Source organism: Fukomys damarensis, unplaced genomic scaffold (assembly GCF_012274545.1).
Source record: "Fukomys damarensis isolate Sample0158 unplaced genomic scaffold, DMR_v1.0_HiC HiC_scaffold_33, whole genome shotgun sequence".
NCBI classification, from domain to species: domain Eukaryota; kingdom Metazoa; phylum Chordata; class Mammalia; order Rodentia; family Bathyergidae; genus Fukomys; species Fukomys damarensis.
The window spans coordinates 4875622-4902448 of NW_022900945.1; the positions used below are offsets into that span (position 1 = coordinate 4875622).

Consider the following 26827-nt stretch of genomic DNA (forward strand, 5'->3'; position numbering starts at 1 on the left):
CTGGGCTTAGGTTTGCTCTGTTTATCTCTTTACACATCCTCATGTCTGAAGGAAAAGCAGTGGGAGGACAGAGGGACAAATTCCAGGGAGAGGTGGAAGCCAGGCCCACATTTCCTAAGGAGCACACATTCCTTCTTGCACTCAGTCACTGAAAAAGGTTACAGAGCTCCTCCTGGGAGCAAAACACTAAGGAAAAGAGATGCTAAACCTGCCACTGAAAATGAGTGTGAAAAAAATAAAAGAAAAAAACGAGTGTGGATGCACTGTTTTCATAAATCATCAGTGAGGATTAGTTGGACACAGTTCCAAAGTGCAATGATTCTTCAAATCAAAGCTCTTCAGAAGTTTACAACCCGTGTTTAATAACAAATCTGACAGACCGATCTGCAGTTGTTTATAGATTTTAGTCCATTTAAACGTATACCTTGTATTCTGCCACACTGATGTGTTAAATTTACAGCATGCTGCTCCGGACCCAAAAGGGGTGTCATGAATATGAAAACTGGCCACTGAAGTGATTCTGCCCGTAAAAGTTTTCATGCACAGATCATGTGCCTACTTAGAGAGACTGGAGTATGGAACTCAATATTTATTGGGTTCTTGGTGCCACGGAAATTACTTTATAGGCAATATCTCATCTGACCTTAGGACAGCCTGGTGACATAGGCATTGCTATCCTCTTTTACAGGTCAGGAAACTGGGCTCCCACAGGCTTAAACAATTTGTAGCAGGAAGGGGGATCAGCAGGAGTCCATCTCACCCGTCGATACTTGTGTCATGCCACGTAGTGGTGACTGAGGGTAGATTCAGCTGTTCACATGGTCACGTTATGGTTCGGATCTCACAGGTGTGCTGCAGGCTTGGTCGCCAGCCTGTGGTGCCGTTGGGAGGTGGCAGAGTTCTTGGGAGGTGGTGACTAAAGGAAGAAAATTAGGTCACTGGGGAGGATGCCCTCGAAGAAGACATTGGGCTGCCCACCCCTCCTCTCTCTTCCTGGCCACAGTGGGGTGAGAGGCTTTACTGGCCTTGCCCCCTGCCATGATATTCTGCCCTTGCACGCAGAGTGGTCATGGACTGAAGCGTCTGAAACCACAAGCCAATACAAACCTTTCCTCCTTGAAGATGATTCAGTACAGACATTTTTTCACAGTGATGAAAGTGAGCAGCCACTAACTCAGATTTTGTCATAGAAGACAAAAGCAATCCATACAGCCAGGCTTTTGAGTCAGAGAGGAGCAGGTGGAGGAGACAGACATTTGTGTTGCTCTGGAGGGGTCGCGTCAGGAGGAGGCGGGTTTAGTGCTAATTCTTAAGCAGTGTGCAATCCTTTTGCTTGGCGTGGTGAGGATGTTTAGTCTTCTCCGTGTGGTGGAAGGCAGACTCTACAAGTGGTTTCCTGAATCTATCATGTGAGCGCTGCCCATGGTTCTTGTTTACCATATGAGGCAAGTGGAGGCTGTGCTGGGGCTCCTCAGTGTGCCCTGTTGGGTTTCCCGGTGCAGAGGACTGTAATATTGGTTATGCCCAAAACAGGCTGTGCAGAGTTAAGCCCACAATTGGCTTGTTTATAGAAGTGCGTCCAGCTGAAGCCTATATGCTGGATTAGAGTAACTTGCACCCCAATTCCGTTTCCACAACTAAAACCTTCTGCCTAGGGCAGTGTTCTAATTACAATATTCTAATTATTTTGTCTGTTTTGTTCCTAATTTGGGAATGTCTTGTTTACATTAATTTCCATAGAAACTGCATGTAGCTTGACTTTACCCCAGTTGATGGCCAATGAAAGTCAGTGCCTGGGACTGACCGGCACCCCTGTTGGTTGCACTGCCATTAGCCATCCTGGCTCTCCACTTTCTCTCACCTGGTTCTATCTTAGTTTGCCTCAGGCCTGCATTGTATACTGGGCAAGGTATTGGAACCTAAGGGCAGGGGTCTCTAGTACCTGGCACCCAGGTAAAGCTAGGAGTATTTTTTCTTGCTATCTTGCTTTGTGCTCCTTAGAGCTTTCCTAGCTGTTTTCAGTCCATTACTTGTGTTCTCATTTCAGCTCTTTCCGAACTGAATGCAAGCCATGTTCGGCCCTCTGTGTCCAGCCATAGCTTCCTGCCCACATCTGCTGGTGCACCAAAGCCAAGCAGTTCTCCTCATGCTTTTGCTCCCACCTCCTCTGCACCTGTGGTCTTAGCAACTCCAGTGGAGGGGAGGCAGCTCGACCTCCTCCAGAGGGGATGTCACGATTTCACATTTTCTGAGAGGCAAGGCCGAGTTACTCCAACCTTAGCAGGCAGGCTTCCGCCAGACTCGCTTCTATAAGCAAGCCGATTTGGGGCTAATTCTTCACAGCCTGTTTGGGGCATAGTCAGTATGATGGTCCTCCACACGCCTGGGTTAGTAGTGGGCCTCTGGGCTGAGGACCTGTGTAATGCACCCAGATACCCAGGTTTCAGAGTTTAGCATTCAGGCTGCCAGCCAAAGAGCTGATCCATGACTGTCAGAAGATGGACTTTATTTGAGTAGGAAGCTTGTTTTTGTCTGGAGTGGTTGTACAGCACATTCCGTTCATATGACTTGGGTTCTCAGATTTGTAAGGGCCCAGCTTCCTATGGGACCTTCGGGGACATCGACTTCTTCACTCTGGGTTTACAAGATGTCCCACCCCAAGTTTCTCTGGCTGTACAACTCTTTCCACCTGAAAGTTATCTGAAAAATGAAAGATTCAGCTAATACTCTGGCAGAATGCTATTAGCACTTCCATGGTGTTTTGGGTGAAATGACATTATCTTAGTAGATGTTTAAGGAGATGAGAGCAGACGGGAGAATCAGGTTGGGTCAGACTAAGACTGGAATCACAGCTGAGAACAGGGGAAGAAGCTTCAAGTGGGGCAGTCCCACCCAGGGCATCCCTGGACAGGCTGAGGGTCACCAATTCTGGCCTCTCCACATGCCAGTGGAGAGCATCTATGAGCATCTTGCCCTCTAAAACAGGAGATTAGATTGTCTCAAAGGTTCCTTTTAACTGAATACTGATTTCTGTTAATCTCACACTTAAAAATTTAAGTCACAAAATCAAGGCAGGTCATATATATATTTGTGGGAGCTGGAGAGAGGAGGCTGGGAAGAGGGTTATGCTGGAAGATACCAAATGTTGTGTCTAGGATAGGAGTCTTGGACGGCCAGGGTTAAAGCCAGTCTTGTTCTGGACCCCGGCCCTGCAGAGCAGCCCTGATCTCTGTGGAATCTAGTAAGTGCTCCTGGGACATACCTGTCCCCCTGCCATGCTGGGCAGTGGCAGTGTTAAGTCTTGGCTGCCAGCCTAAAGGCAATGATCACCTGGCAAATTAGAGCTCGGTGCTCTGTGTGCACCTGCAGTGGGAAATCCCTGGGCTGTCTGGCTCCAGAGAAGACCCAAGTGGGGCTTTCACCTCGAGCTTCTTCTGTTCCGCTCCTGCTGTCCAGCAGTAAACATTCATTAACATCCACAGCTGAGGGCCAGCTGGGGTCACGATGGATCAGTGGTTCTCTCTGGGCTCCAGGCCTTGCAAGCACACCTTGCTCTTTCATAGCTGGAGGTGGCTGAAATACGCAGATGCAAAGTGACTCTAAAATTCCAAGTGTGCGTGGCTGTGTGTAAAATTTCATGGAAACGTCATAAAACTATGTGGCTCACACTGTGCTCCTTTAACTACAGAGGTCTCAGAAACACTTGGTCTGATCACAGAAAGAGCCGGTGCAATGAAACCTCCCTAAAATGCCTCTGTGAGGCCTATTGAAATGTACAGTGAGTGTTTAAACGAAAGACACTTTGCCATTAACCCTCCCTGGACTCCTTTCCCCCTGTTGCAAACATACTTAGCCCATGATTCTTGCCACTTCCTGAAGCAGCTCTGGAGTCCTTTTTCCCAAGTGTCTTTAGGAGGTGTAATAAATCAGTGACCACTGCTGCTGATCACCACGCCACAGAGAGGCAGCTCATAAGAAACACGACCCTGTGTTCTCATCTACCTTACACCAGCTCTGATGCTGAGTGACTTCCAGCTCTTCCCCAAAGTCAGGATGATCGTGAGAGGGGAATGTTTGGAATTGAGTCAGGACATGGAGACATCCAGGACAGCGTAGCTGAAGACCCTCAGGAGAGAGGACTGCAGAGCCGCTGGAGGCAGCCACGACAGTGGGACGAGTGTGTGCAAGGTGAGGAGGGGAATTTGAGGGGATTCATGGCAAAGGGTCTTTTACTGTAATATGATTTTAAAATTGAAGCTTTTGATCACACCTGGCAGATTAAACAAACCAGCAGGCCTGTCCCGAGGGCAGCCTGGAGCCTGGCCCAGAGCAGGTGCTCGGTGGCTGTCACATCCTCTCCTGCTCCTGGGGTAGCCTTGGGCTTCTCTCCGTATCCCTGAGGAGATGACAGGGAAGCCAAGCAGCTCACAGGGTCAGACTGACACTGCCCAGGGCAGATGGCGACTGACTTGTGTCTCCTCACCCGAGATTCAGATTAATCAGGAACAGTGGGGAGGCCAAGTTTCCGTATAAAGAGGGTTGATGGAACTCACAGACAAGCTCTTCAAGAGATAAGGACTGTGGTGGTCTCTGCACAAGGAAGTAGATGGACACAAGAAGGTCTGGGATGCCACGCCCAGTGACATCACACCCAATGCCATCACGTCTGATGAGGTCACGCCTGATGATGTCATTCGTGTCCTGTGGTGCAGTGTCTGATGACCTCATACTCAACGCCCCAGGGACCTGAACTTGGGTGATGGCTGTCTCTTCCGTTTCCTCTGTTCACAGCTACTGCTAGTGAAGGCAGCCCAGGACAAAGTCATCACGACCCTCAGCAACCTATTCATGCTCTTGGAATCTTTGCTCCTTTAATTCTACAGCTTGGAAATGATTGCCCTTGTCCCCTTGGGTTTGTTACGACTGAGTCAGGGAGAAAGAAATTGTGCTCCGCATCACATGGGTTAAAGAGGTTCTTTTAAAACCCATAAACTGGCCCTGAAACAGCTTCCGGCTGTCCTTCCAAAGGCCCACAGTCTCCAACCTGACTTACTGGGTCCAGGAGCTTGGCCTGATTTGATGCCAACCTGGCCTGTCTGTGTCCTGCTGTCATGTTTGACAGAAGGGTAAACCAAGGCACAGAGTGAATAAGCAAACTTGCCCAAGGTCCCACAGCTAGCAAGTGCCAAGAGATGAATAACGTTATTTTACAAACAATATATTGTTTATGCCTTGTGGCAGGCGGTAAAGTACATTTCTGTGTTCCCGGCCTAGGTTTCAGAGAAGCAAGCCACAGGTCTGTTGAGGCAACAATACTGGGAAGCAAAGAGGGCGGATTCAGGCCCCCCCAGAACCTGAGAAAGGCTTTTGTGAGGAGAAACAGCTCAGTGGCTGGGAGCACTTCTCTGGGACCAGGCTGGGCTGCTCTGAAACCCATCTCTGCCGCTCCCTAGCTGTACACCTGAGAGGTCTCAGCCGATTGCTCAGCCTCTGTGCCTCGGTGTCTCACCTATGCGCAACGGCTTGGTTAGTGTCCGTCCTCCCGAGACCCCAGTGTGATCTGTTTGCAGAGCTAAAAGAATACTGCAGAAGTCCTGTGGAAAATACCAAGGAGAGCGGGCCTTGTCCTCCTCCTCAAATCTTCCCCGGGGAGCATCCCTCATGTTAGAATTGGAGTTGTCCGGGTTCAAGTTGACTCTGATCGAAGCCACACCTTCCTGCTCATCATTCAAATAAGCAAACTAGGACCAGTGATGAGGACAATGGGGAAGAGGTGAGGTGAGGTCCTGGGAGTCTCTCAGAGAAACGCGAGACGTTTTGTCCACTGGAGGTTCTAAAGGAGGAGACATAACGATCTTCCGAGCTAGGAAATTGGGTCTTTTGTGAGTGAAAGGAAAACCTGCCCGATCTTCTCTAAGACCACCTTTCAACTTTCTGTGATGTGAGGTTCAAAGAGAGCAGGAAACGTTAAGTTCTTCACTTACTAATTTTATCCTCTATCAATCAGAAAAGAAGTAGAGGTAGCCATGGTGATTTCCTTTCCCTTCTATGTCTTCTTCCAGACTCTGCTGAAGGTTTTCGTGATGAATAAATCCACCAAATTTCAGCTTATCAGGAGGAGACGGAAAAAGGATAAAAGTTTAAGGAAACTGGTCTCTGAATAAGCATCATTTCATCGTTTGAAGCCCACTTAGCAATAAGGTATCTAAGAAAGCAGACCTCCAGTTGCTTTAAAGATCTGCTCCGAGTTCCCTTCCTTTTGGTTGGCACCGGAAGTGGTCACTCCAGTCCTCTTTTCCCCTCCCCCAACCTAAGTGGTGCCTTATCCAATTCTGAGCATTCTGACCAAATCTGGCTTTGAGAAAGAACTGTCCTGATCTGATACATAATCCAAGTCATACTACTTGAAATCCAGGTTGAAACTGTGTTCTTGCATAACCTACAACATTCAGGGCCGGATACTCTTGAGCTGGCTCAGCATGTACAATCCACTGGTAGAATTTTTGCCCAGGGCTGGTGGATATGGGAATTATTGCTATCTTTCCCAAAAGCGATTTGGAAATATAGGTCAGGCTTAAAAATGCTCATGCCCTTTCCCCCAGTGACTTAAATCTTAGGAACTGGGCCCCGGGAAATAGAGACAGGGCTAAGAATGATGTGTTGAAGACTCCCAGAAGCACCATCTGCCACTACAACACCAAAATAGGAACCAAAGGAAACATTCAACCATCCAGAAATTGTTAGCATCACATTCCAACCCACCCAGCATGTGATGTGACCGCTTCATGAAATAGTGATGGTGTGGGAAGAAACACTGCCACTGCCCACGTGAGCCTGAAAGGGGACAAGTAGAGGCCCAGGTTGTACACAATATGATTCCAGTTCTGTTGCCACCGGCCATTCACCACCTGTCCATCCTTCACGCTCAAGCTACCTAGGGGGAGTGCGGCAAGAAAAAAGAACTGAAAGTAAGTAACTATACTTATTTATACTTATACTGAAAAAAGTTAACCATACTTCTTTATATTTGTTTCATGACTGCTCTTGATTTTTACACTTTTCTGTTTTTTCTGACTTTCCTATCGTGAGCATGTGGTTCTTTATAATAAGGGAGTGTCATAGACTTTCCTCTGAAGAAACGAACCAGTCCCCAAGTCCTTGAGCTACAAAAGCCTCCCGACTGCACCTGCGCCTTGCCTCCATTATGTCTCCCTCAACATTTTGGCAACTCTGCCCGCCGTGTCAATTTTCCCGAACCACTCTTTTTGTTACAGCATTCTCTTCCTTGAAAGTCTCCGGCTCCTCGCTGCCGATATAAGAATGATGGAATTCCCTCACTTGGCCTTCGAGACCTTCGGCAGCCTGGCCCTGGTACCCTACCTGTATCCGTCAGCTTTTTAGCCCTGTGACACACACAATGTAAAGGAGAAATGGTTTATTTCATCTTACAGTTTCAGAGGTTTCAGTCCACGGCTGTCGGCTTCTATCACGGTGGAAGGGGCGTGGCAGAGGGGAAGCTGCTCACATCCTGACCGGAAGTGGAGAGGAAGGCGAAGAGCAAGAGAGGAAGAGGCCAGGGACCAGATCCAGTCCTCAGTCAGCCTACGACGCACCCAACACCCTCAGAAGCATCTTCACTACTCTCCAGGGTGTCTGTCCGGTCACAGAGACAATCAAGATTAACCACCACACTTTCTACACATTTTTGTTAGTACTTTTTAAATTTTTGTACCAGGGATGGAACTTGGGCCCATGCACTTTTGAGGCAGGCGGCAGAACCACTGAGCCAAATCCCCGGCCCTGCTAGCACTTCTGTTCTCAAATTCTCATCGACAGATATGAGTGAGGTGCTGACTCTGTGCTAAGCGGGCTCCCTACTCGTCTCCCAGCACGCCTTGGACCAGTCTCCTACGCTCCCCACTTCCGGTCTCTGCCCCTCAGCAAGTTCCTTACTGGGCACTGTCCTCTCGCGGTGACCACTGATCTTCCCACCTGGGGGGCGCCTTGCGCCTTCTCCTTTTCCTGCTTCCACTCTCCCTCCGTTCAGTAGGAATTGTGGTAATAACATGCACTCCGAACATTTGTTTCAGCACCGGAAGAGCTGATACTTGTACAATCCTAGGCCAGTGTCTGGCCCAAGTAAGGGCTCAGGACGTGCTCCCTCATTGTTTGAGGCTAGCTGTGTTCAATGTTTCCAAGTAGCGCCCTGGTCTCCTTGTGCTTACGAATCCCATGGGCCCTAGCACCTTGCTTCGCCTACACTTGGGTACCCAACCACTGTTGTCCAGTCGACCTGTCATGGAACGACAGTGCCTGTGTCTTCCCGAAGACCTTCATCCAATGGCGCGGGAGGTGAATGCTTAGGCGAGGGAAGTCCCCATGAGAGCAACCCTGGAGAGCTCCCCGCGCCTCTCTACCATAGGAGGACCCAGTGACAGGGTGGCCGTCTGTGCTTGGGGCGCTTTCCTGACCGCCGCCCTCTCCTGCCGGGCGCCCCAAATTGCAAGCCGCGCCCATCACCCCGTTGGCACCCAGCTCCTCTGCTCCTGGCCTGTGGGCGGGGAGCCACTTCCTGTCCTGCTCGCAGATCTCCCTGCTGTCCCATTCTTCAGTGGCCAGTGACAAGCGTCGCTGCTGTACTTTTCTCGACCTCATTTTCTTGGCCGAAAGCCTGAGGAAAATTGCATAAGCCTCTCCCTTTAAGTCCACAGTGTACCAACCTGAGCGAGTGTCGCTAATAGAGAGCAGCCTGTAGGGGGAACAGCCTTCATAATTCATTTAAGAATCAGAGGGAAATAAACACATTGCAAAAATAATTAATTTGAGCGACCTCGTGTGCCAGGCACAGCAATAACTCTTTCCATTCATTTTCCTGTTGATAACCTTAACGCATCTCCAAGCAGCGTGACCACAGTCATATCTGTTTGTCCCTCTAAGGTTCCCAGGCTGTCCTGGCTCCAGCCAGATGCCTCTCCTGGGCTCTGCCCATCTGTCAGCCGTTCAGAAACCCGACTTGTGTGAATACACGGAAGTCAGCTATTTCCCGTCCCCAACCTGTTCTGCTTCCTGTCCGTGTTCTCCAACATCAGCTGCCCAGGTCAGACTCTCAGGAGTCGCCTTTCTGCTCCTGTCCTCTCACAGGTGATTCACCTCAGGATCCTGCCCATCCTCCCTGCTCAACACTTCCCTCTTCTTGCCCTCCAGATTGATCCCATGACTTCAAGTCTCATTTTCTTTTTGTTGTTGTTGTTGTTTTTGAGACAGGGTCTCACAGCGATCCTCCTGCCTCAGCCTCCCAAGTGCTGGGATTACAGGCATGCGCCACCACGCCCGGCTTTGTCTCATTTTCTTAACAGCAACAACCTCCCAGTCGGTGGCCCACCCCAAGACCTGCTGTCTCTTCTCATTTCTCATCCTTGCTATGGCCGTGCTCTTTGCAAACTCAAGGTGACACTGACACCCCTTGACCTTCAAGCCCTCCCTGGCTGTGACTCCCTCCGATGCCATCTTGGTCCCTCCATCTTTCGAGCTTCTTCTCTCCACTCCGTGTGTCCCCACCACACAATGGACTTAGTGCAGACACGAGAGGTCCACAGAATGTGGGCAGAGGGTCCCCGGGTTCCCCCCAGAAGACGGAATGAGCCGGGTCCACACCACCTCGGGTGAGCACAGCTTCCAGTCCCGGAGAGGGAAGCAGCCCAGGCTTCCGGTAGGTGTGGCGCCAGCAGAGTGTAGGACGCCTTGGTTTGGGTGTAGATGCCACCGGGAGCCTTGGGTCAGGTGCAGACGCAGGGGAGCCAAGAACAGTTTGGTGGAAGATCCAGGGCCTGCCCTGTCCTTGTGCTCTGCACACAGCTACCTCACTGGACCCCACAACACTGCCCACCTGCTTCTCCCCAGAGCTTGGGCCACTGTTCGGAATGTCCTCATGGTCACTAGTTCCATTTTCTTTCCTGTTGTTTTTTGTTTTTTTTTCCAGTCCTGGGAATTGTTGATCCCAGGGTCTTCACATTGAGCTGCACCCTTGGCCCTTTACTTTGAGACAGGGTCCCCCTAAAAGTTTGCCATGCTGGAGTGAAGCTTGTGACCCTTCTGCCTCAGCCTCCCTGAGTGTTAGAATCACAGGCTGTCATCTCCACTCTCCTACTGAGCTATGAAGTGACATTCTATTTTAACAACTGAACCCCCCAGCGAGGGCCAGGTGTGTTTTCGCCTTCCTGCTGGCCTCCGTCAATATCCCCGGGGAAGGTGGGGGTGGACACACTTCCTCCCTATACAAAAGTGCTGGGGTCCGACTCAGTCTGGCCCAGCAAGATGACTTCTGCCGTGGTCGTGGGCAGGGACCCAGGTGCTGGATGGGGTCAGGTCCAGGGTGGACCTCCTGTGAACCCCTCGGAATGCGTCGCCCAGGTGTGGCTTCCTGTCCACCGTCACCGGCCCCGCATTTCTGAGAGGAATCCCACGTGCACCCTGGCAGCTCCCTTATTTTTTCCCTCTCGTCTGCTCCGCAGCCTGGGGTGGTGCAGCCACTCTCCCACCGTCCTCAGACCATGCTTTGGTCTCTGTCCCCTCTGGCAGGGCCCAGCGCCCTGGCTCCCAGTCTCACTCTGGACGACTCTAACAGCTTTCTGGTTTGTATGCTGTTTTGGTGCAGACGCAGTCAGGCCTGCGGAAGTCCTAGGCGACCTGCCTGTGTCTGAATCCCGCTCCGGCTCTCTGAGACCTGGTCCACTCACCTCTGGGAACACTGCGGTCTCTCAGAGCCCATGCTGTGCCCTGGCTTTGCCGGCTGCTCTGTCTGACCCCGGTGTCTCCCTCCCTCCCTCACCTGTTCCCACCTCTCCTAAGCCAGGGGCACAGCATGGGCTCTATTGTTTCCCGCCTTATTGGAAGAGTAGGCTTTCCCCAGCTGTGAGTTATTCCAGGCTGTGCAGGATGGTGGTGTTCAGGCCCCATTTTACGCTGCATTTTAGAAAACAGTAGTTTACTCCACCCCCACCCCCCACTGCCCAGTATTGGGAACTGAACCAGGGCCTCTGCACGGAGCTGCATGCCCAGCCTGTTTTATTTTTTATTTTGAGACATGGTCTTAATTATTTCACTGAGTTGCCCAGGCTGGGCTCAAACATGCAATCCTCCTGCCTCAGCCTCCCAGAAGTGCTGGATTTGCTCCATTTGGAGTGCAAATGCTGCCGCCGAATGACTTGGCAACTTGGCAAACCCATCACCACTAGGTGCTGCACCAAACCCACGTAGATGCCAACTCCAGGGGCCCAGCACAGTCACTGAAAAGAAGCCGATAGATGAACTATGCTAACAGAACATTAACAGCTGTAAATGTCTCAGTTCAAATCAGACACACGACATATTTTAAATTCTCAGAGAAAGCCAGGCCGAGCTCACGGATCACCAGAACGGAACAAAGAGGCACGCCCAGCACTTGGGCGTGGCCGGACACCCAAGCTGTCATCCTGTCAGGCCACTGAGTGAGCACAGCACCAGGCCAGCAGGGGCAAACTGGCAGTGCCTTTTCACCTTAGCCGCATCCCCACGCCTGGCTCCAGGGGCAGCTGGGCAAACACCTGTGACCTTGCCAGCCCTGCCTGTTAGACCCTGGTGGGTCTGTGGTCCCATGAGGCACCTGCGGTGACTGACTCTCCCCTGCCCCCTGCTGGCTGTCAGCCACTGTTCATTCCGCCGCAGTGTGTAGCAGGATGTCTGACTTGAGTGTTAAAGACGGCAGTGATGACAATCAGAAGGAAAGACCCTGTGATTGCAGGCGCACCGGCTGCTCTGAGATCCTAGAGTCCTGGGCCATTCCAGGCTGATAAGGCCGACCCAGCTTGGGAAGCTGTGTCCCACAGCACTCTCTGGCCCTGCGCAGACATGGTGGGTCTGGTGTGTGTTAGTGTCAGGCTCGCTCACAGCACTGCGTAACACAAACAGCAGTGAAGCCAGCCGATTCCTCTGACTAATCGTCCTAGAAGTACGGCCAGCCACATCGGATTCTGCCGGTTCTACACTCACACTGCGTATTCAGGGGGGGAAAACAGTCCGTCGTGAACACGCAGATACTTTTCCCTCACCATCAATCCCTAAATAGCAGTGCAGCATTGACACTGCATTAGGGATTAGGAAAAACCTAAAGTACATGAGAGAATACGTGTAGATTCCATGCAAATATATTATATTCTTTTATATTCAGGCTTTGAGCATTGTGGATTTTAGTACCTCGGGATGGGGGGTCCCCCGGAAGCCACCCGCTGAGTCTGCTGAGGGATGACGGTTCAATATCCTTGTTACAAACACACGGTTCCTGATCCTGGCTCTGCCACTGACTGGTTCTGCAATATCTGTCAGTGTCCCCAGCTACAAAACAGGCGTCACGGTGCCCCTCGCTGAGTCGTTGTGAGAATTAACAGAACGGGGAACATGGAGGTAGATTACATAAATGTTCTGCATCACATGGGCACCCTGCCAAGTGGACAGGCTGCTCTGATGTGCGCTATCTTAAAATATTCCTATTTGGGGGCAAGTATTGCCTGCATAGTAAACACGGGTCCTCCCGGCCTTTCTGAGTCAGTATCGCACTCGGGCTCAGCGATGGACCCTTCGCTCCTTCCTCAGGAGCAGCAGGAATGCAATACATTGTGTCAAAGAAAACCGGGAAGAGCCCAGGTGGAGTATTCTATTTCAGAAACAGATTACTTTATTAGGAGCTTCAGCTAAGAATCATTTTTAATAAAAAGCACTGTGGTACAGTTACTCAGGCATTTTCTAGTAGTTGGGACTAACTGCTGTGAAAGTGAATACGGAAAATCTTAACTACGGAAAAAGAAGCCAAGAGATGGAGATAGAGGGAGAGGAAGGGGCAGGAAAGGGTTGAAAAAAATATGAAGGTTTGCTCTATACGTGCGCCAGCTCTCCGCGGGAGGGTGATCACGGGACGTACTGCAAACACGTAGTGGAAAACCAAATCAGAAAAAAAAATTGTACCTGAAAAAAGACCACATTAAAAAGACAAATATCTCCTAGAATTATGAAAAAAAAGTCACAAGTACCTCTGTTCCCCTACACACTCATTAGCAAGGGTGTGTGTGTGTATGTATCTCCTCCAAAATTATATTCACATATATAATTAACTTCCTTTTAAAAAAAATCTCTTTTGCAGGAATTTTGCAAATTTCAATTCCCATCCGCCCGCTCCTTCCTTGAGCCCCTTCCCGTAGCCCAAGGCCAGCATTTCTTCCCGAAAGGCTTTAGTTTTAGCGTCTCAGCTGTTTCCCAAAGCCAAGCCCGTGGACCCCCTCCCATGATGCCCCACAGCTGTGGCAGGAAATGGAAACCCGAAGCGTCAACAAACCAAAGAGGCCCATGCGACCACGTGACTATGACCAGGCAGTCATCCAATCATCAAGCAACTTTCTCCCCATCACTTCCGGAACTTTCCCGAGGCTCCCCGGAGCTCCTGGCCTCCTTGCCCCAGGGCTGTGCCCATAAAGCTTTTGGTTTCTTCAGAAACCTGGTGCCGGGCCGTGAGCACTTGCTGGATACACAGGAGAGTCACGAGCCCACAGGTCCCTACGTCACATGGGTGGAGCTGTTCCATCAGGGATTTTGGAGCTTGTGACATTTTGACCTGAAGACCTAGATTCTTTGGCTCGTGTGCAGTTTTGGAAAGACGTTTGCAAACAGCAAGAATCACCTGTGAAAGACCTGGAAGATAATTCTGGAAGGGAATTTAAGAATTTGGCATTTAAGGCGTATATGGGTACGTATGTCCAGCTCTTAGCTGATTCGGTCTCGGATGCATCTTTTCCTAGAATTCTACAGCCTCTTAAAATTTGCAGATATTATGATTCTCTCGTTGTGGCAAAATTCTGTAGGTTTTGATAAGAGCAAGATGTTGTGTGTCCATTACAGCATCACATGGAATAATTCCACTCTCCTTAAAGTCTTCTGGACATTGTAAGGAGATAAAATTATAGCGAATCTAGTATTGTTCCATATTCAGAAATTTTCTATTACTCTGTTACTACTGATTTTTAGTTTAATTCCATTGTAATCAAAGAGCACACTTTGCATGATTTCTAGTCTTTTAAGTTTGTTCAGAAATGTTTTAAGAGCTAGAAGATGGGCTTTCCTGATAAATGTTCCACATGAGTGTAGAAGAATTGTCTTCTGTTGTCAGAGAAAGTATTTTAAAAATGTCATTTTTTTTTTTGTACTGGGATCGAACTCAGATGTTTGTGCTTGCAAGGCACGCGGCAGAACCACTGAGCTAAACCTCAGCCCTATGTCATTTAGTTCCACTTGGCTAATGATTGCTGTTCAGCTCAGCTGTGTTCTCCCTCCTTCCTCCTTTCTGCCCCTTCCCTTTTGATTCTCCCTTTCTTGTTTCCCCCTCCTTTCTCTCCGTTTCCCCTTCTTCCTCCTCCCCGTCTTTCTGTCTGTCCAGTCTCTCTCTCTCTCTCTGTTTCTGTTTCTCACATAAAGTCTAGTGTAATTCTTGCTCCTCTATAGGTAAGGTGTGTTTTCTCCTTAGCTTTGTGCTAAGTTCCCTCTTGGTAACTGTCTGCTGTTTGAATGTGATATATATATTTGTCAGTTATATATATCAGTTTTTTCTGAACTTCCTGAATCTGTGTCTGAAATTAATTTTGGAGATAATCTTTATCATTATTATTTCAAATATTTCATCTGCTATATTTTTGCTTCACTTCTGGTAGCCTAACCTGATATATAAAATACATATTATATATTGCACGTGTGTATTAATCTTTTTACAGTGATCTCATTTTGTACTTACCATCCTCATCCTTATTTTGTCTTCGTATTTCTGTCTAGAACGTCTCTGTCACTCTTTCCAAGCTCCCCAGTTGTCCTCAAATGCATCCTGTCTCCTTGCAAAGCTACCAGAAGCACCCTTTTTTTCTATTGCAGTATGTTTTATTTCTAGGACTTCTTTTTTTTCTTTTGTAGAGTCTGGATCTCATGACATTTCCTACCTATCTGGTTTGAATGCTGTCTATATTTTTCCATTGGAGCCCCTCACATGTCAATCATATATATTTTAAATTTCTCATGGTTCAAAATAATCTGTGTCACCTTTGAATCTGGTTCCAATGCTTGCTTTGTGTCTTCAGGTGATGCTTGTCCCTGTTTTTGTATGTGTGCCTTTTATCATTTTCAAAAGCCGCATACTGAGGGACGGTCATCAGCTTAGTAGGTTATCAGGTGTTCATCTGGGCTGTGCTTAATGTTCACTAGGGCTGCAGGTGCCAGAGGATTTAATTTCTTCTAATGTCCTTGATAATTTTTCCTCTGTTTCTCCGGAAGCACTTTACAAATACTCCTGCAGCTCTTCTAGCTAAAATACTCTACTACTAAATTGGCAACGACGTTCGGGAGAGGGAACAGTTCTAAAATCTTGTGTCCCAGTTTTAGTTCTTCAGTGGGCCTGAGTTTCTGAGCTTCAGAAGTGTTTCTTAGGCTCCACTGTTGTTCTTTACCCTTCCAGCCAAGCAGGGACACTGCAGAGGCTGCCTTGGCTTGCCGCCCTGTGCCTAGGTAGATACAAGCCAAGTGGCCAAGTGCTCCTCCTTGCCTGAAGCCACAGGCGTAGTCTCCTGTTTTTTCCAAATGAGCTTACTTTTATCTTTCACAATAACGTCTTTAAATTGGTGCCTGACGTGTACTGATCTGGTTTTATTTCTGTGTAATAAAGTGTGTTTCCATTGCCGTCTTGCAGGCAGACAGATCCAGGTGGTGCGAAGTAACGGGGAACACTCCGGCCATGGGAGGAAGCCGGGGACGCTGGGAAGAGACTCCAGACGGGAGAGCAAGGCCAGGGAGGCATCGAGCCAAGGAAGCAGCTGTGACTGAAACAGCAGCAGGCATCGTGGTCCAATTACCTCATTTCCTAGGTGAGTAATTTGCCCAAGGTTACACAGCTAGAACCCAGGATAACTTCAGTGCTGTTCTCCCAGCCCCAAGGGGAAGCTAGGTTCGGCTCAGGAAGTCCCAGCAAGTGAGAACCAGAGCAAGGCCGAGGCCTCCCCTTCTGCTCTTTCACACCCTGACACACAAGCAGTGCTCAGAAATCCTGTGGGGAACCGAACACTCGTGCTGACGGAGTCCTCCGGGGTGGAGAGAAAATGGCTCTGCAGGAAGCAAGAATGATGCATCCTGGGGATGGAGGGAGGAGCACTGATTGTGGCTGGAATGAGCCGCCCGCGTATTCTTCCTGATGAAATGAGCCAAATCTTTCTCTGGAAACTGTTCTGATGACGAGGTCTGAGGAAGACATTGTGTATGTCCCAAATTTGAGGGACGCACCTGCCGACTTGGTCAGCTCTCCTGGGAGGGTCGCAGTGGGGAGTGGGCTGCAGGTGGGGTCTCCCTGGGATCCCCTCCCAGCATCATGCAGAGATTAGAAGTAAAGATGCCGTGTTCACAGTAGCAGGATGAAAAGCAGGTGTGAAAACATCATAAAATGGGACCAGAAACAAGGCCCACAGGATGAATGAGGCAGGAGGCAGGGTTCTGTCAGGAGTATGGACAGCGGCCCAAAATGGAGTCCGGAAGCCCAAAATGGAGGCTGCTGGGTGAGGCCCCCCCCCAGACCTTACACAAACATCCACCAGGTGTCCGGCAGCTGCCTGGGACCTGCCCAGAGCGGGATCAGACAGATCGCTGGCTCGTGCCTGGGCCCTGCGTGGCACCGCATGGACACAGCACAGACTGGACCAAATATGGGCTCTCCTGTAGGAGACTGTAGGGAACCCTATAGAGTAGACGGTACAGTGGACCTTGACTTACGAACTCATCCATTCTCCAGGGCTGGCTGTAACTCATGTTGGTCAGTGCAGGCTCAGGCTCCTCTACACGGCCTTCAGAGTCTCTCTCCTGCACACAGGCCGATCTCAGCATCCTTAGAGGGACCCCGGCCCAGGATTTCCCAGTGAACCCCATGGGAGAGCACGTGTCCTGCTCTTCCCAGGACTCTTGAAGGGTGAAGTCTGCACCTGAGGCCATCTGGAAGCACAAGTGGCCGGCATTCAGGTCATAACTCAAGACTTTGTTGATGAATTAAAACTAAAATCCTGGCTGTAACCCAAGTTCATATGTCAGGCTGGTCGTACCTCAAGGGTCCGCTGTATAGAGCTCACACAACTGCCTGAGTTCCCTTCAAAACACGTTAAAGCCCCTAGACAAAGAGCCCTCCTGGGTATCCTACTGCTGAATGAATACCTTGATCTAGAACTTTCTGTTTTAGTCACTTTTCCCATCAATGGGGGGAAAAAACCCGACCACTCATGACTTAAAAGCGGAGAGGTTTATTTTGGTTCATAGCTTCAGCCCCCGGTCAGCTGGCTCAAGGCAGAGCGGCATGGCGGGAGGGGCCGGCAGAGGAAGGCCGATTACCTCAAGGTGGCCGGAGCCGAGGGAGAGGGGAGGAGCACGGGCGGGAACACCACACCCGCCTCCATGAAAGGAAAGGGCTGGCGCCGCTGACCCGCCTTGGAATACTGCTCCGGTGTCTAGAAATCAGGAGTGAGTCTCCGGTGCTGAAAGGTCCGCACACGCTTATAAATATGCTTTCTCCTCTCTTGCAAGGAAACCAGTAAAACTCTGTAGTTGAACCCAGTGAGAAACACTGGGAAACTTTACAGCGTATTTTTATACCTTTTTCTGTGTGTGCCTTTCTGAGATAGGTCTCCCTACGTAGACCAGGCTGGCCTTGAACTCTCACTGATCCTCCTGCCTCAGCCTCCCGAGGGCCGGGCTGGCTACTTAAACTGCCGTGAGACAGACAAAATATGTCAGCCGTCTCCAGTGCGGAGCACAGAGGCCCGCGGGGCTCTGGGCAGGCTGGGGCCAGGGCCTGTCCTTCCCTCGGACTCTGCCGTGCTGGGACAGCGGCCACCTTGGCCTGGGGGGCGCGGCCAGGACTGCGATCTCCGTCTGTCGGGCGGGGCAGGGCGCCACACCTCAGGACGCTGAGTGTGAACAGCGGGGGGAAACTGAGGCTCGGGCTCCACTCCTGCTTCATCCCTGAGGACTGGCGGGCAGTGCGGAGCTCTGGTGGGAAGAAAGAGGGGGAAGGGCAAGGGGGGAAGGGAGAGAGAAATGGAGAGAGAGGAGGAGGAGAGGAAGAGGAAGAGGAAGAGGCAGCCAGGCTCTGAAGCCCCCGAGTTAAAGCCAGCACTGTGGCTCCCAGCCCATGTCCCTGGGAGCCCGCGCTCCCTGTGCCCCACCGCGCTCCTCTCCGTCCCCACCCGTGGGTCTGGCTGGAGCTGATGAAGGTCACGACTTGTCCCCACAGCGAGGATCAGGACTGGAGATCAGAGCTGCGGTCCGCTGCAGTCCGCAGGCCCCAAGGTCACGCCCCCCGCTGCGTGACTCGCGGTGGCCGGCAGAGGGCGGCCGAGAGCTGCGGTGCCAGGCCCGCTCTGTTCTGCCCTCTGCCTTCCCCTCTGCCCGGCTCTCCTCCACTCTCCCGCACCCAGCCCACAGGCTTTGCACCCCGGTTTCCATCTGCCCTCTGCCTTCCCCTCTGCCCGGCTCTCCTCCACTCTCCCGCACCCAGCCCACAGGCTTTGCACCCCGGTTTCCTTTGTGGCCCCTTGTGAGTCCACGTGGTCGCCTCCACGGGTCTCCTTGCGGAGGGACAGAGCGGTGCCTACTTGCACCAGCCAGGGCCACCCGCTCCCACGACCTCCCAGGGTGGCTTATAACCTTGTCCTCCCTCCCAACTGTTATCCAGAGTACCGTGCAGGGATGATTGTTTGGAAAACAAAAGCAGAGTAATACGCATTGATGAGAGAAAGGAAGAAAAACTAGAAAGGAAATTTAAAAACCCAGAAAGAATATTGAGCTATTCTTAGGTTAATAGAGATTTCCTCGGTTATTAAAACAAAGAAACTGAAAAAGACAACATGTACAAGCCAGCTACATAAAAATTTAGAAGTCCTTTGCTCCAGACACATCAACAACAGTAAAAAGCAAGAGACAAACTGCAAAAAGTTTGGTTACAATAGCATGGCCAGAGGGTGGACATCTTCTGCTATCAGAGGAAAGCACATAAGCAATCTGAACTGCTCGTCGGCTTTCGGTCCCTGGGACCCAGCAGCCGACGCCCACGACTTAGGGAGAGGTCACTTTGGCCCTCGGTCTCCGAGGCTTGGTCCATGGCCGGCTGCCGCAGAGAGTGGTGCACGGAGCTGCTTGTTTCGTGGTGCTGGGAAGCAGAGGGGCAGCGCTCATGGGAGACGGACGGACCCTCCCAGGCTCGGCCCAGGACCCCCCTCAACAGGAAGGAGCTTTCCGAACAGCCCGGAGCACAAGTGGACCGACCCACTGTGGCTCCCTGATCTAAAACCTCAGGGAGCCTCTGCATCGAGCCCAGGTGACAGAGAAGATTAACGGGCTCCATTGCCAACCTGCAAATACAAACTCTGGGGAGTAAAGAGCTTATCCAGCCTCACGGGTAGTGAGGCACATGTGAAATTCAACATTTGTTTTTCACCAAAACTGCATCAGGGAGGCGTCAGTGAGGTTGCAGAGGCGCAGGCTGACGGGTGGCAGTGACGGGCAGGCTCCCCACAGCCTTCATCACTGTCACTACCTGGTTCCCTGTTCCTGTCCCCAGCTGCCCAGCCAGGTTCATGGATTCCGAGATTATAGGGGACTGAGTGCTGATCTGTCTCGAGTACTCAGACTAGCACCTGACCAACGGTGGGCTGTCCGGTGTATGCGTGATGAATGAATAACTAACCCTGAGCTCCAGTAACTCTTAAGAACTGATCTTTTGTCAGGGGTGATGAAACACGCCCAACTCTCAGGAGGCTGAGGCAGGAGGATCGCTGGAGTTCAAGGCCAGCCTGGACTACATAGCAAGACCAGTCTTTTTTTTTTTTAAAAAGGACTTTTATTGTTCTTTGTTTTTTGAGACAGGCTCTCCCTATGCAGTTCAGGAAGACCTTGAGGCCTCGAACTCAGCCTCCTGCATGCTGGGAAGACAGGTGGGCACCACAACCCCTGGCTAGAAATTGATCTTAGGGCAGCTTTCCAGGGATGAATAACGCAATTTCTATCCAAGGATGTGCTGTAACGGTTTTGCAAACCACTTGCATGTCCAATCACTGCATTAGTGACAAATCACAGTGTGTCCTTATGAGAGGCCACGTGGACAAAGTCATTGCCACTGCGTTGTAGATCACACGTGGAGAGGTGTTCCGGATGCAGCGTGTTGTGAAAAGGACGGGCTCTGTGAACTGGCTAGGAATTAACTTCCTAATTTATATTTCCCATGTGCACCGAAAACTTGTGTCCGTGTAGATTTGTGTGGAAAAACTTGTATGAGAACAGGCCTTCCTCTGTGACCCTCTGGGCGATGCGGTTATGAAAGATGACATCCCTGCCTTCGCTCTGCATTTTAGCCAAGTTTGTACCAGGGACTGCTTTGCTTTTGGGAGCAGAGGAAGCAACAGGGCTGCTCTGGGTGTCCCCTGCCCGGGTCCTCCACGGAGGGTGTCCCGGCCTCTCTGCTCCCCACTTCTCGGGCGCTGGTCCTCACCCTGTGAGTCCTGGCGGACAGCGCACCTTGGTGTCATCTCAGCCCTCGTCTCCTGCATCTGCTTTGAGTAGCCCAGGTTCCTTCCCCACCTCCCAGGCCCAGACCCCCACAGAGAAGGACAGGGACCCCACTCCGCAACTACAGGGCAGGTGTGCAGGTTGCTGGCTCCTGCCTTGAAAGTGAATTCTCCAGACGCTTCAGGAAGGGGCTTGGGGAATCAGTCGCTCCACAGAACTGCAGAAAGAACCCGCATGGGCCCTCAGGGGACAGAGGCACCATGTCCGGACCTGGGCACGCTTGAGGTGTCCGGTCTCCTCCAGGGCTGTGGCCCGTAGCACAGGGCGGCAGTGGTCTTTTTCTGATGGATACTGGCTATTCTTGGAATGCTCTTGGCCTGTCTTAGGGTCAGGTCCTGCTCTTCACTTTCCCAGCTAGGCCGACGACCTGTAACCTCTGCTGCTGAGGAGTTGGGGTGTGGGGACGGGCTGGAAGGAAAGGAGCCCGGAACAGCGCCAGGGGTCACTGGGGTGACTGCGGACCCGGAAGTTGCATTCCCTTGGCAGGGCGATGACTGGCTTGGATTTCCTTGGCCCGTTCCTGCCTGTGATTCCTCCTCCCGCTGAGGACCCCTGGTGCGCCTTCCCAGTTTGAAGGGCTCCATGCCTCGCAGGAAGCCCTGGCCTTGGTCCCTGAGGCCCCCACAGTGAAGAGGGGTCCTGGATCCCTGGGGGAGACACCCCCAACCCAACTGACTGGCCCCACGAGGGGCGTTGTGAGGACTGGCGCCCCAGGGAGACAGAACTTGTCTCTGACCAACAGCGCCCACAGAGTGGACCTCTGTCCACTTTGCTCCGAGATAGCTGTCATTCTCCCTTTGGCCACGAGAGGGCAGACACTCACCACGATGGAGCAGGCTGGAAGTGTAGCTCCCAGGCAGGTCATTGGAGTCTCAGAGCTGCAGCGGAAAAAGAAAACAAGAATCTCCCTGGCCCTGCAGAAATGCTCCTGCAATGCAAATGTCCTACAAAAGCAGTGCTCTGGGGCTCTTTTAATCGCATCTCAAGTCACTGCATTCTCTGGGCGGTGTGGCTTGTGTTTTGGCTTTGTGAGTGATAATAAGGGGAAATGTGTGTGTTATAAAGTTAAACACACTCACACACACACACACACACACACACACACACACACTCCCCTGATTTTGTGTGCTATGTGTGTTGTGGAGGACAGAGCAGGACCCAGAAGAGTCCAGGCTGGGGAGGGTTTTCGGTTCTAAATTCTCCAGGCTGTGTCTGTTTTTTTTTTTTTAATGGGAAACCAGGGATCAAACTCAGGGCCTTGAGCTTGGGAGGCAGGTGGCGGAACCACGGAGCTAAATCCCTGGCCCAAGAATTTAACTATTTCACTAACACCCATACGTATTTTTAAAGCTGAAGACACACCTCACATATTGCATTTGTGTGTCGGTGAAGTAAAATGTACCGGTGAGGCTGTAGAGTCCTACGTCTCAGCTCCGAAATGCCATCGACCGGGAGGAAAGCACTGATAACGTCCTCGTTTAAGTCTCTGCGTCAGGGGTCACAACATGAGCAGGATACGCAGGAGAGCAAGGCGCGGCGAGTTGGAAGGCCCCATCACAGGAAGCAGCATCCGACCTGACCCTGGGCCCACCGGAGCGGTTTTGCCCCCGAATACCGTCGGTAACGAGAAAGCAGTTAGCAGGGGAGCGGGAGCCGGAGAACTCTCTGGAAGCTGTGTCTGGAGGGGCAGATGGGAGCCGAGATGCTGAGGCTGGAGACAGAGGCTCTGAGGAAGCGAGGCAGGTGGCGGGAGGCTCCACGCTCCGTCCAGTCTGCAGCGCGGTGCTGCCGTCCTGGTCCTGCTCTCTCCCTCCACCTTGCTGCTCTCGGCTTCCTGTCTGCCATGCTGGGAGCAGCTCCCCCCGCACGCCCTGTGCCTTCCCGCCTTGGCGCCCGCTGACAGTGCGCTCAAATGTGAGCCAGAATAAACCTCTCTTTCCCTAGATCGTGGGTGTCAGGCTTTCCGTCCCAGCGGTGAGAGAAGTAGTAAGAGGGGCCGCGTGTGGAGCCTCTGATTTCATTACCATGGCTGTTGTCTTCCCCTGGGGAAAAGGTAGGACTAGGGCCCCGTGGAGGTCCCATGGGATGACCAGCAGAAGACTGATTCCGTGTTCTACTTGAAATAGGCTCAGATGTTTCGGATTTTTTGAATATATTGGTGAGTTTTCTTTGATCTCACAAAAGAAATAATTCAAAAAGTGTATACTTCTCTATAATAAATATCCTTTTAAAGGTATTAGTCACTTTCTTGCTGCTGGGACGAAATGCCTGACACCCACAACATAAAGGAGAGTTTAATTTGGCTCCTGTGTTAGGAGGTTCAGTCCATGGTCCATGGCTCCAAGGCAGAAGAGACTGGCGGGAGGGCCTTGGAGGGGAGCTGCTCATTCCGTGGCGACCAGGAAGCCAAGAGTGGGAGGAGGACCAGGGTGAGCTATGGACCCTCCGAAGGGAACATCCTGTGCGCCTCCTGCCTTCTCCAGCCAGCAAGTCGTCCACAGGCAAATCCACTGTGAGCTCCAGAGATCCAGTCAGCTTCCGGAAGCCCCACTCTGAGTACAGGAGATGTTGGGGGAAACTGCCACATCTAAGCTGAAATAATCACCTTTCTATGCTGGTGTGTATTTAGGACTGGTGGACGTGCCTGGTCATTTTTTCCCACTTGCCAGATCTTAGTGCAAGCTTTACCTTCCCCTTGGCAGTCTGCCCTCGCTCTCCACTCATGGAAACTGGCTGTGCTCCACCTGCCTCGTTGGGCTGGGGGTGTCTGGACCCCGGCACTCATTTCCTGTTTGTGGAGAAGCCAGGGCACTCGTGACTGGGTTGCAACCTCTCTTTTCCACCTCAGTTTTCTCCTCCACGATCTATCTGTTATTTTCCTTCCCAGGATGAAAGTGTTCTTTCCCTCCCTCAAAGCTGACTCATCCACTGGGGTCTGTGGCTTTCCTGTGGCTCACATCGTCCGTCTTCATCTGCTCTTTGTGGATGGGTTGATCTCAGCCCTCGGGTTGGCAAACACAGCCTGGATCCTGCCCAGACTGAGAAACAATCCTTACTTCATGCTGGCTTCCTCAGAGCAAGCTCCCTACTTCTCTTTCCCAGCAGGACCATCCCGGACTGCTGGGCCTCTGTCTGACCTTGGGCCTCACCCTTGAGAAGGCCTCGGCATCCCATGCACCTGCCCACAAGCTGAACGCACTCCTCAGTGCTGCGGAGCCCCTGGGGCACCTAGCATTGTTTTGCTTTTATAAATCGAGTTCTTGAGCTTCCTTGACACCCATATTTCTCTGACTGAATCCTCATTTGCTTCCTTGGCTGTGGAGTGTGGCTAGGGGCTGGCTCACCACACTGGCTTTGATTCCTTATGTGCTCTGCTGCCGCCTCAGGGTCCTTGTCTGCAGTGCTAAGGGCTGCACATCTCCCTCTCTGACCAGGTGGCTTCTCATGTCCTCCAGAGATGGCTTCTAGAACTGAGCTCAGAAAGGTCCAAACCCATCACGGTGCTAGGACTTTTCTGTTTAACCAGCTCATGGTGGACTCTGCCCACCCACCAGTGAGTCCCATGACCACGCAACCTAACTCCCTTCCCGAGCTGAATGGCACAGTGCACCCTGCACACGCTCCTGGCTCTGAAGTGAGAGAAAAAGACTTGGCACAGAGAGACAAGAACCGGCCCTCCTCCTCCTCCTGGAAACTGGACCTGTCAGGGACTCTGGTGTCCACCATCAGCAAGGCCCTGAGACTGGTGACATATCCAGCTTCTGTGATTTCTGTGACACTCGACAACTAGGGTCCTACTCCTTTTTATCCCCGTGGTCATCCTTCCTTCTGCACGTGGTCTCAGTCTTGGTGGCCCGTGCTGGCCTGGCCAGCCACGCCATGCCCAGGGGTAACTCAGACCAGGTAACTTCTTTGCCTACAGCCTGAGGCAGTCTCAATGCTCTCAGCAAAAGATTTAAAGCCCAGCTCCTATTCTCCCAAAAGTAAAAATAGCAATTCCACTTGGACCCTTGTAGGCAGCTTCCTGAAAGAGTTAAAGACATTGTATCACAGGGATCCTGGCCAGGTGTGATGGTGCACACCTGTAAACCTAGTACTTGGGAGGCTGAAGCAGGAGAGCTGCTGTGAATTTGAAGCTAGCCTAGGCTCCATAGTGAGTTCAAGGCCAGTGTGAGCTACACCATGAGACCCTGTCTCAAAAAAAAAAAACAAAACCATATATATATATTTATGTATATACACAGAGAGAGCCATGCACAGCCATGTTTATAGCAGGACAGTTCACAACAGCTAAATCTGAGAAGCAGCTTGTGTGTCCATCGATAGATGAGTAGATAAAGAAAATGTCATGTTTGCACACCACGGAGCACTACTCTGCCATAAAGAAGGATGAACTTGAGTCATCTGTAGGAAATGGGTGCATGGAGGCTGCAAATTTAAGTGAAATAAATCAAGCTCCAATAAACCTAAAGTATAAGTGATTTCAAGAGCAGAATAAAGGAGACATGGCAGGAAACGGAAGCATACTGTGGCGATGGGAGGGGACCACGTGTGACAGGAGCGTGGCTCTACTCCCCACGATGGAGATGACTTCCTGTATCACCAACACCCTGACAAGAAGTCAGTGACACGGAATGAAAGCCCTGCTCCTTCCGGCTGGCAGGACCTAGAGCCGTCCTTGTGCCCTGGGCCTAGGCCCAGCCCCGGCTGAATTTCTCTTCCTTCCGCCTCTTATGTTTCTCTTGCTGGGCCTGCTGGCCTTTGGCCCCCGGAAGGTCTCGCTTTTTCTTTGAAACTCTTTCAGGCCCTCACCTGATGGAAGCACAGACCCTCCCTGCCTGGCTGCATGTGTGGCTCCCGCCCCTGTCCCCGAGGACACCTGGCACACTCTGCCAGCTGGCAGGTGGCATGGAGAGCGTGGGTTGTGGTGGTGCTTGTAGCCCAGGCAGGGTATGCGGGCGGAGGACACCACAGCCCGGAGTCTGCTGTCAGCCCTGACCGCCCAGGGGACAGAAGCAGTGGGTGGGTGAACCCCACCAGCTGCCCCAGAGCCCCAGCTGTGAGCCAAGGCAGACAGGAGGATGAGCCCACACGGCCAGATTTATGGTCACAAAGCAGGGCTCAGTGAGGGGACTCGGTATCCACCACGACCAGTGACACAGGCAGGGACCAGCGGGTCTGCCTGAGGCCACCGCTAGTGGACAGCAACGCCTTTCAAGTCAGGGCTGCCTGGCCTCCAACAGGGCGTAAAACCCAACCGCCAGGGCCATGGCAGGCGGGAAGGGGAGTCTGTGGGCGCCGTCTGTGTCTGTGTCTACACCGCACGCGGCTAAACACAAAGCTCACCACAGGGCGGAAACGCAGCTTCCTCAGCCGGAAGTGCTGCTGTCCCCCGCCTTCTCATGTGAAGGCAGAGTCTGAGTTTCTCACAGCGCCTCCCCTAGCCCTGCAGCAGGCTTATTTAAATGACTGCCTCTCTACTCTCGGGGAGTGTTTGACGCATCTTATCAAAAGAACACACATTTTAAGCGAGAGGTTAAAAAAGCTTTTCAGACCCAAAGGCCATTTAATACCACAAATCCTACTGGGGTGATTAAACAAACATTTTTTCTTAAACCCACACCGACAGACAGCCTGGTTAGTAGCAGATACACAGATTTGGTTTCAAAGCTGAAATGCCTCTGGTCGAACAGACCTCACGAAATTCAATTATTTTGTAGTAAGCCATAAAAACAGGGACAGAGCTCTACTGACAACTTAAATATTAACTCAGTCGGTTACTTGGTGATATAAATAGAAAGAAGTGGTCACGGGTGAGGTGTGAAGGCACCAGCACACCGGACTGTGAGTGTTAGAAATCTACCCCAGAACCTAAGACCAGAAGAGCGAGCCGCAGTCCCCTCGTCTACACCCCACGCGGCCAGGCATTTCCAGAGGACACTCGAGTCTCGCCGACCGCCTGCTGGTGCCGTCCCGCGTCCTAGTTAACCCGGCCCAGACCTCCTCACCACGGCCTCGTCATCACTTTCAGCCTCCAAAGGCTACTCCGGAGGCCGCCCGCCAGGTCCAGGAGCGCCGAGGCTGGGAGACCCCGGGGCCAGCGCTGCCTACTCCTGGGCCTCCTTGCGGGTCAGCTTGTAGATCTCGGTGGGTCCGTCTGCGTGGGTGA

General features: G+C 51.6%; 1 protein-coding gene and 1 long non-coding RNA gene across 5 annotated transcripts in view; one reads left to right on the forward strand and one right to left on the reverse strand.

Moving 5' to 3' along the window:
- The first annotated feature begins 1686 nt into the window (after positions 1-1686).
- Positions 1687-26827, forward strand: part of LOC104848902 — a 44040-nt gene continuing 18899 nt past the window's right edge. For 2 of the 4 annotated variants that reach the window (XR_776581.3, XR_776583.3), the window contains exons 1-4: positions 1687-4188; positions 6063-6968; positions 13172-13771; positions 15752-15926. This is a non-coding gene — a long non-coding RNA (uncharacterized LOC104848902). Of the gene's footprint in view, positions 4189-6062; positions 6969-7089; positions 9087-13171; positions 13772-15751; positions 15927-16918; positions 17091-26827 lie in introns of those variants that run through there. The other 2 variants (XR_776582.3, XR_776584.3) reach the window with 2 other exon arrangements.
- Positions 26213-26827, reverse strand: part of Wls (Wnt ligand secretion mediator) — a 93351-nt gene continuing 92736 nt past the window's right edge. The window contains exon 13 of the mRNA XM_010605109.2: positions 26213-26801. Coding sequence (XP_010603411.1) covers positions 26766-26801 — 36 coding nt within the window. The 3' untranslated portion in view covers positions 26213-26765. The remainder of the gene's footprint in view (positions 26802-26827) is intronic.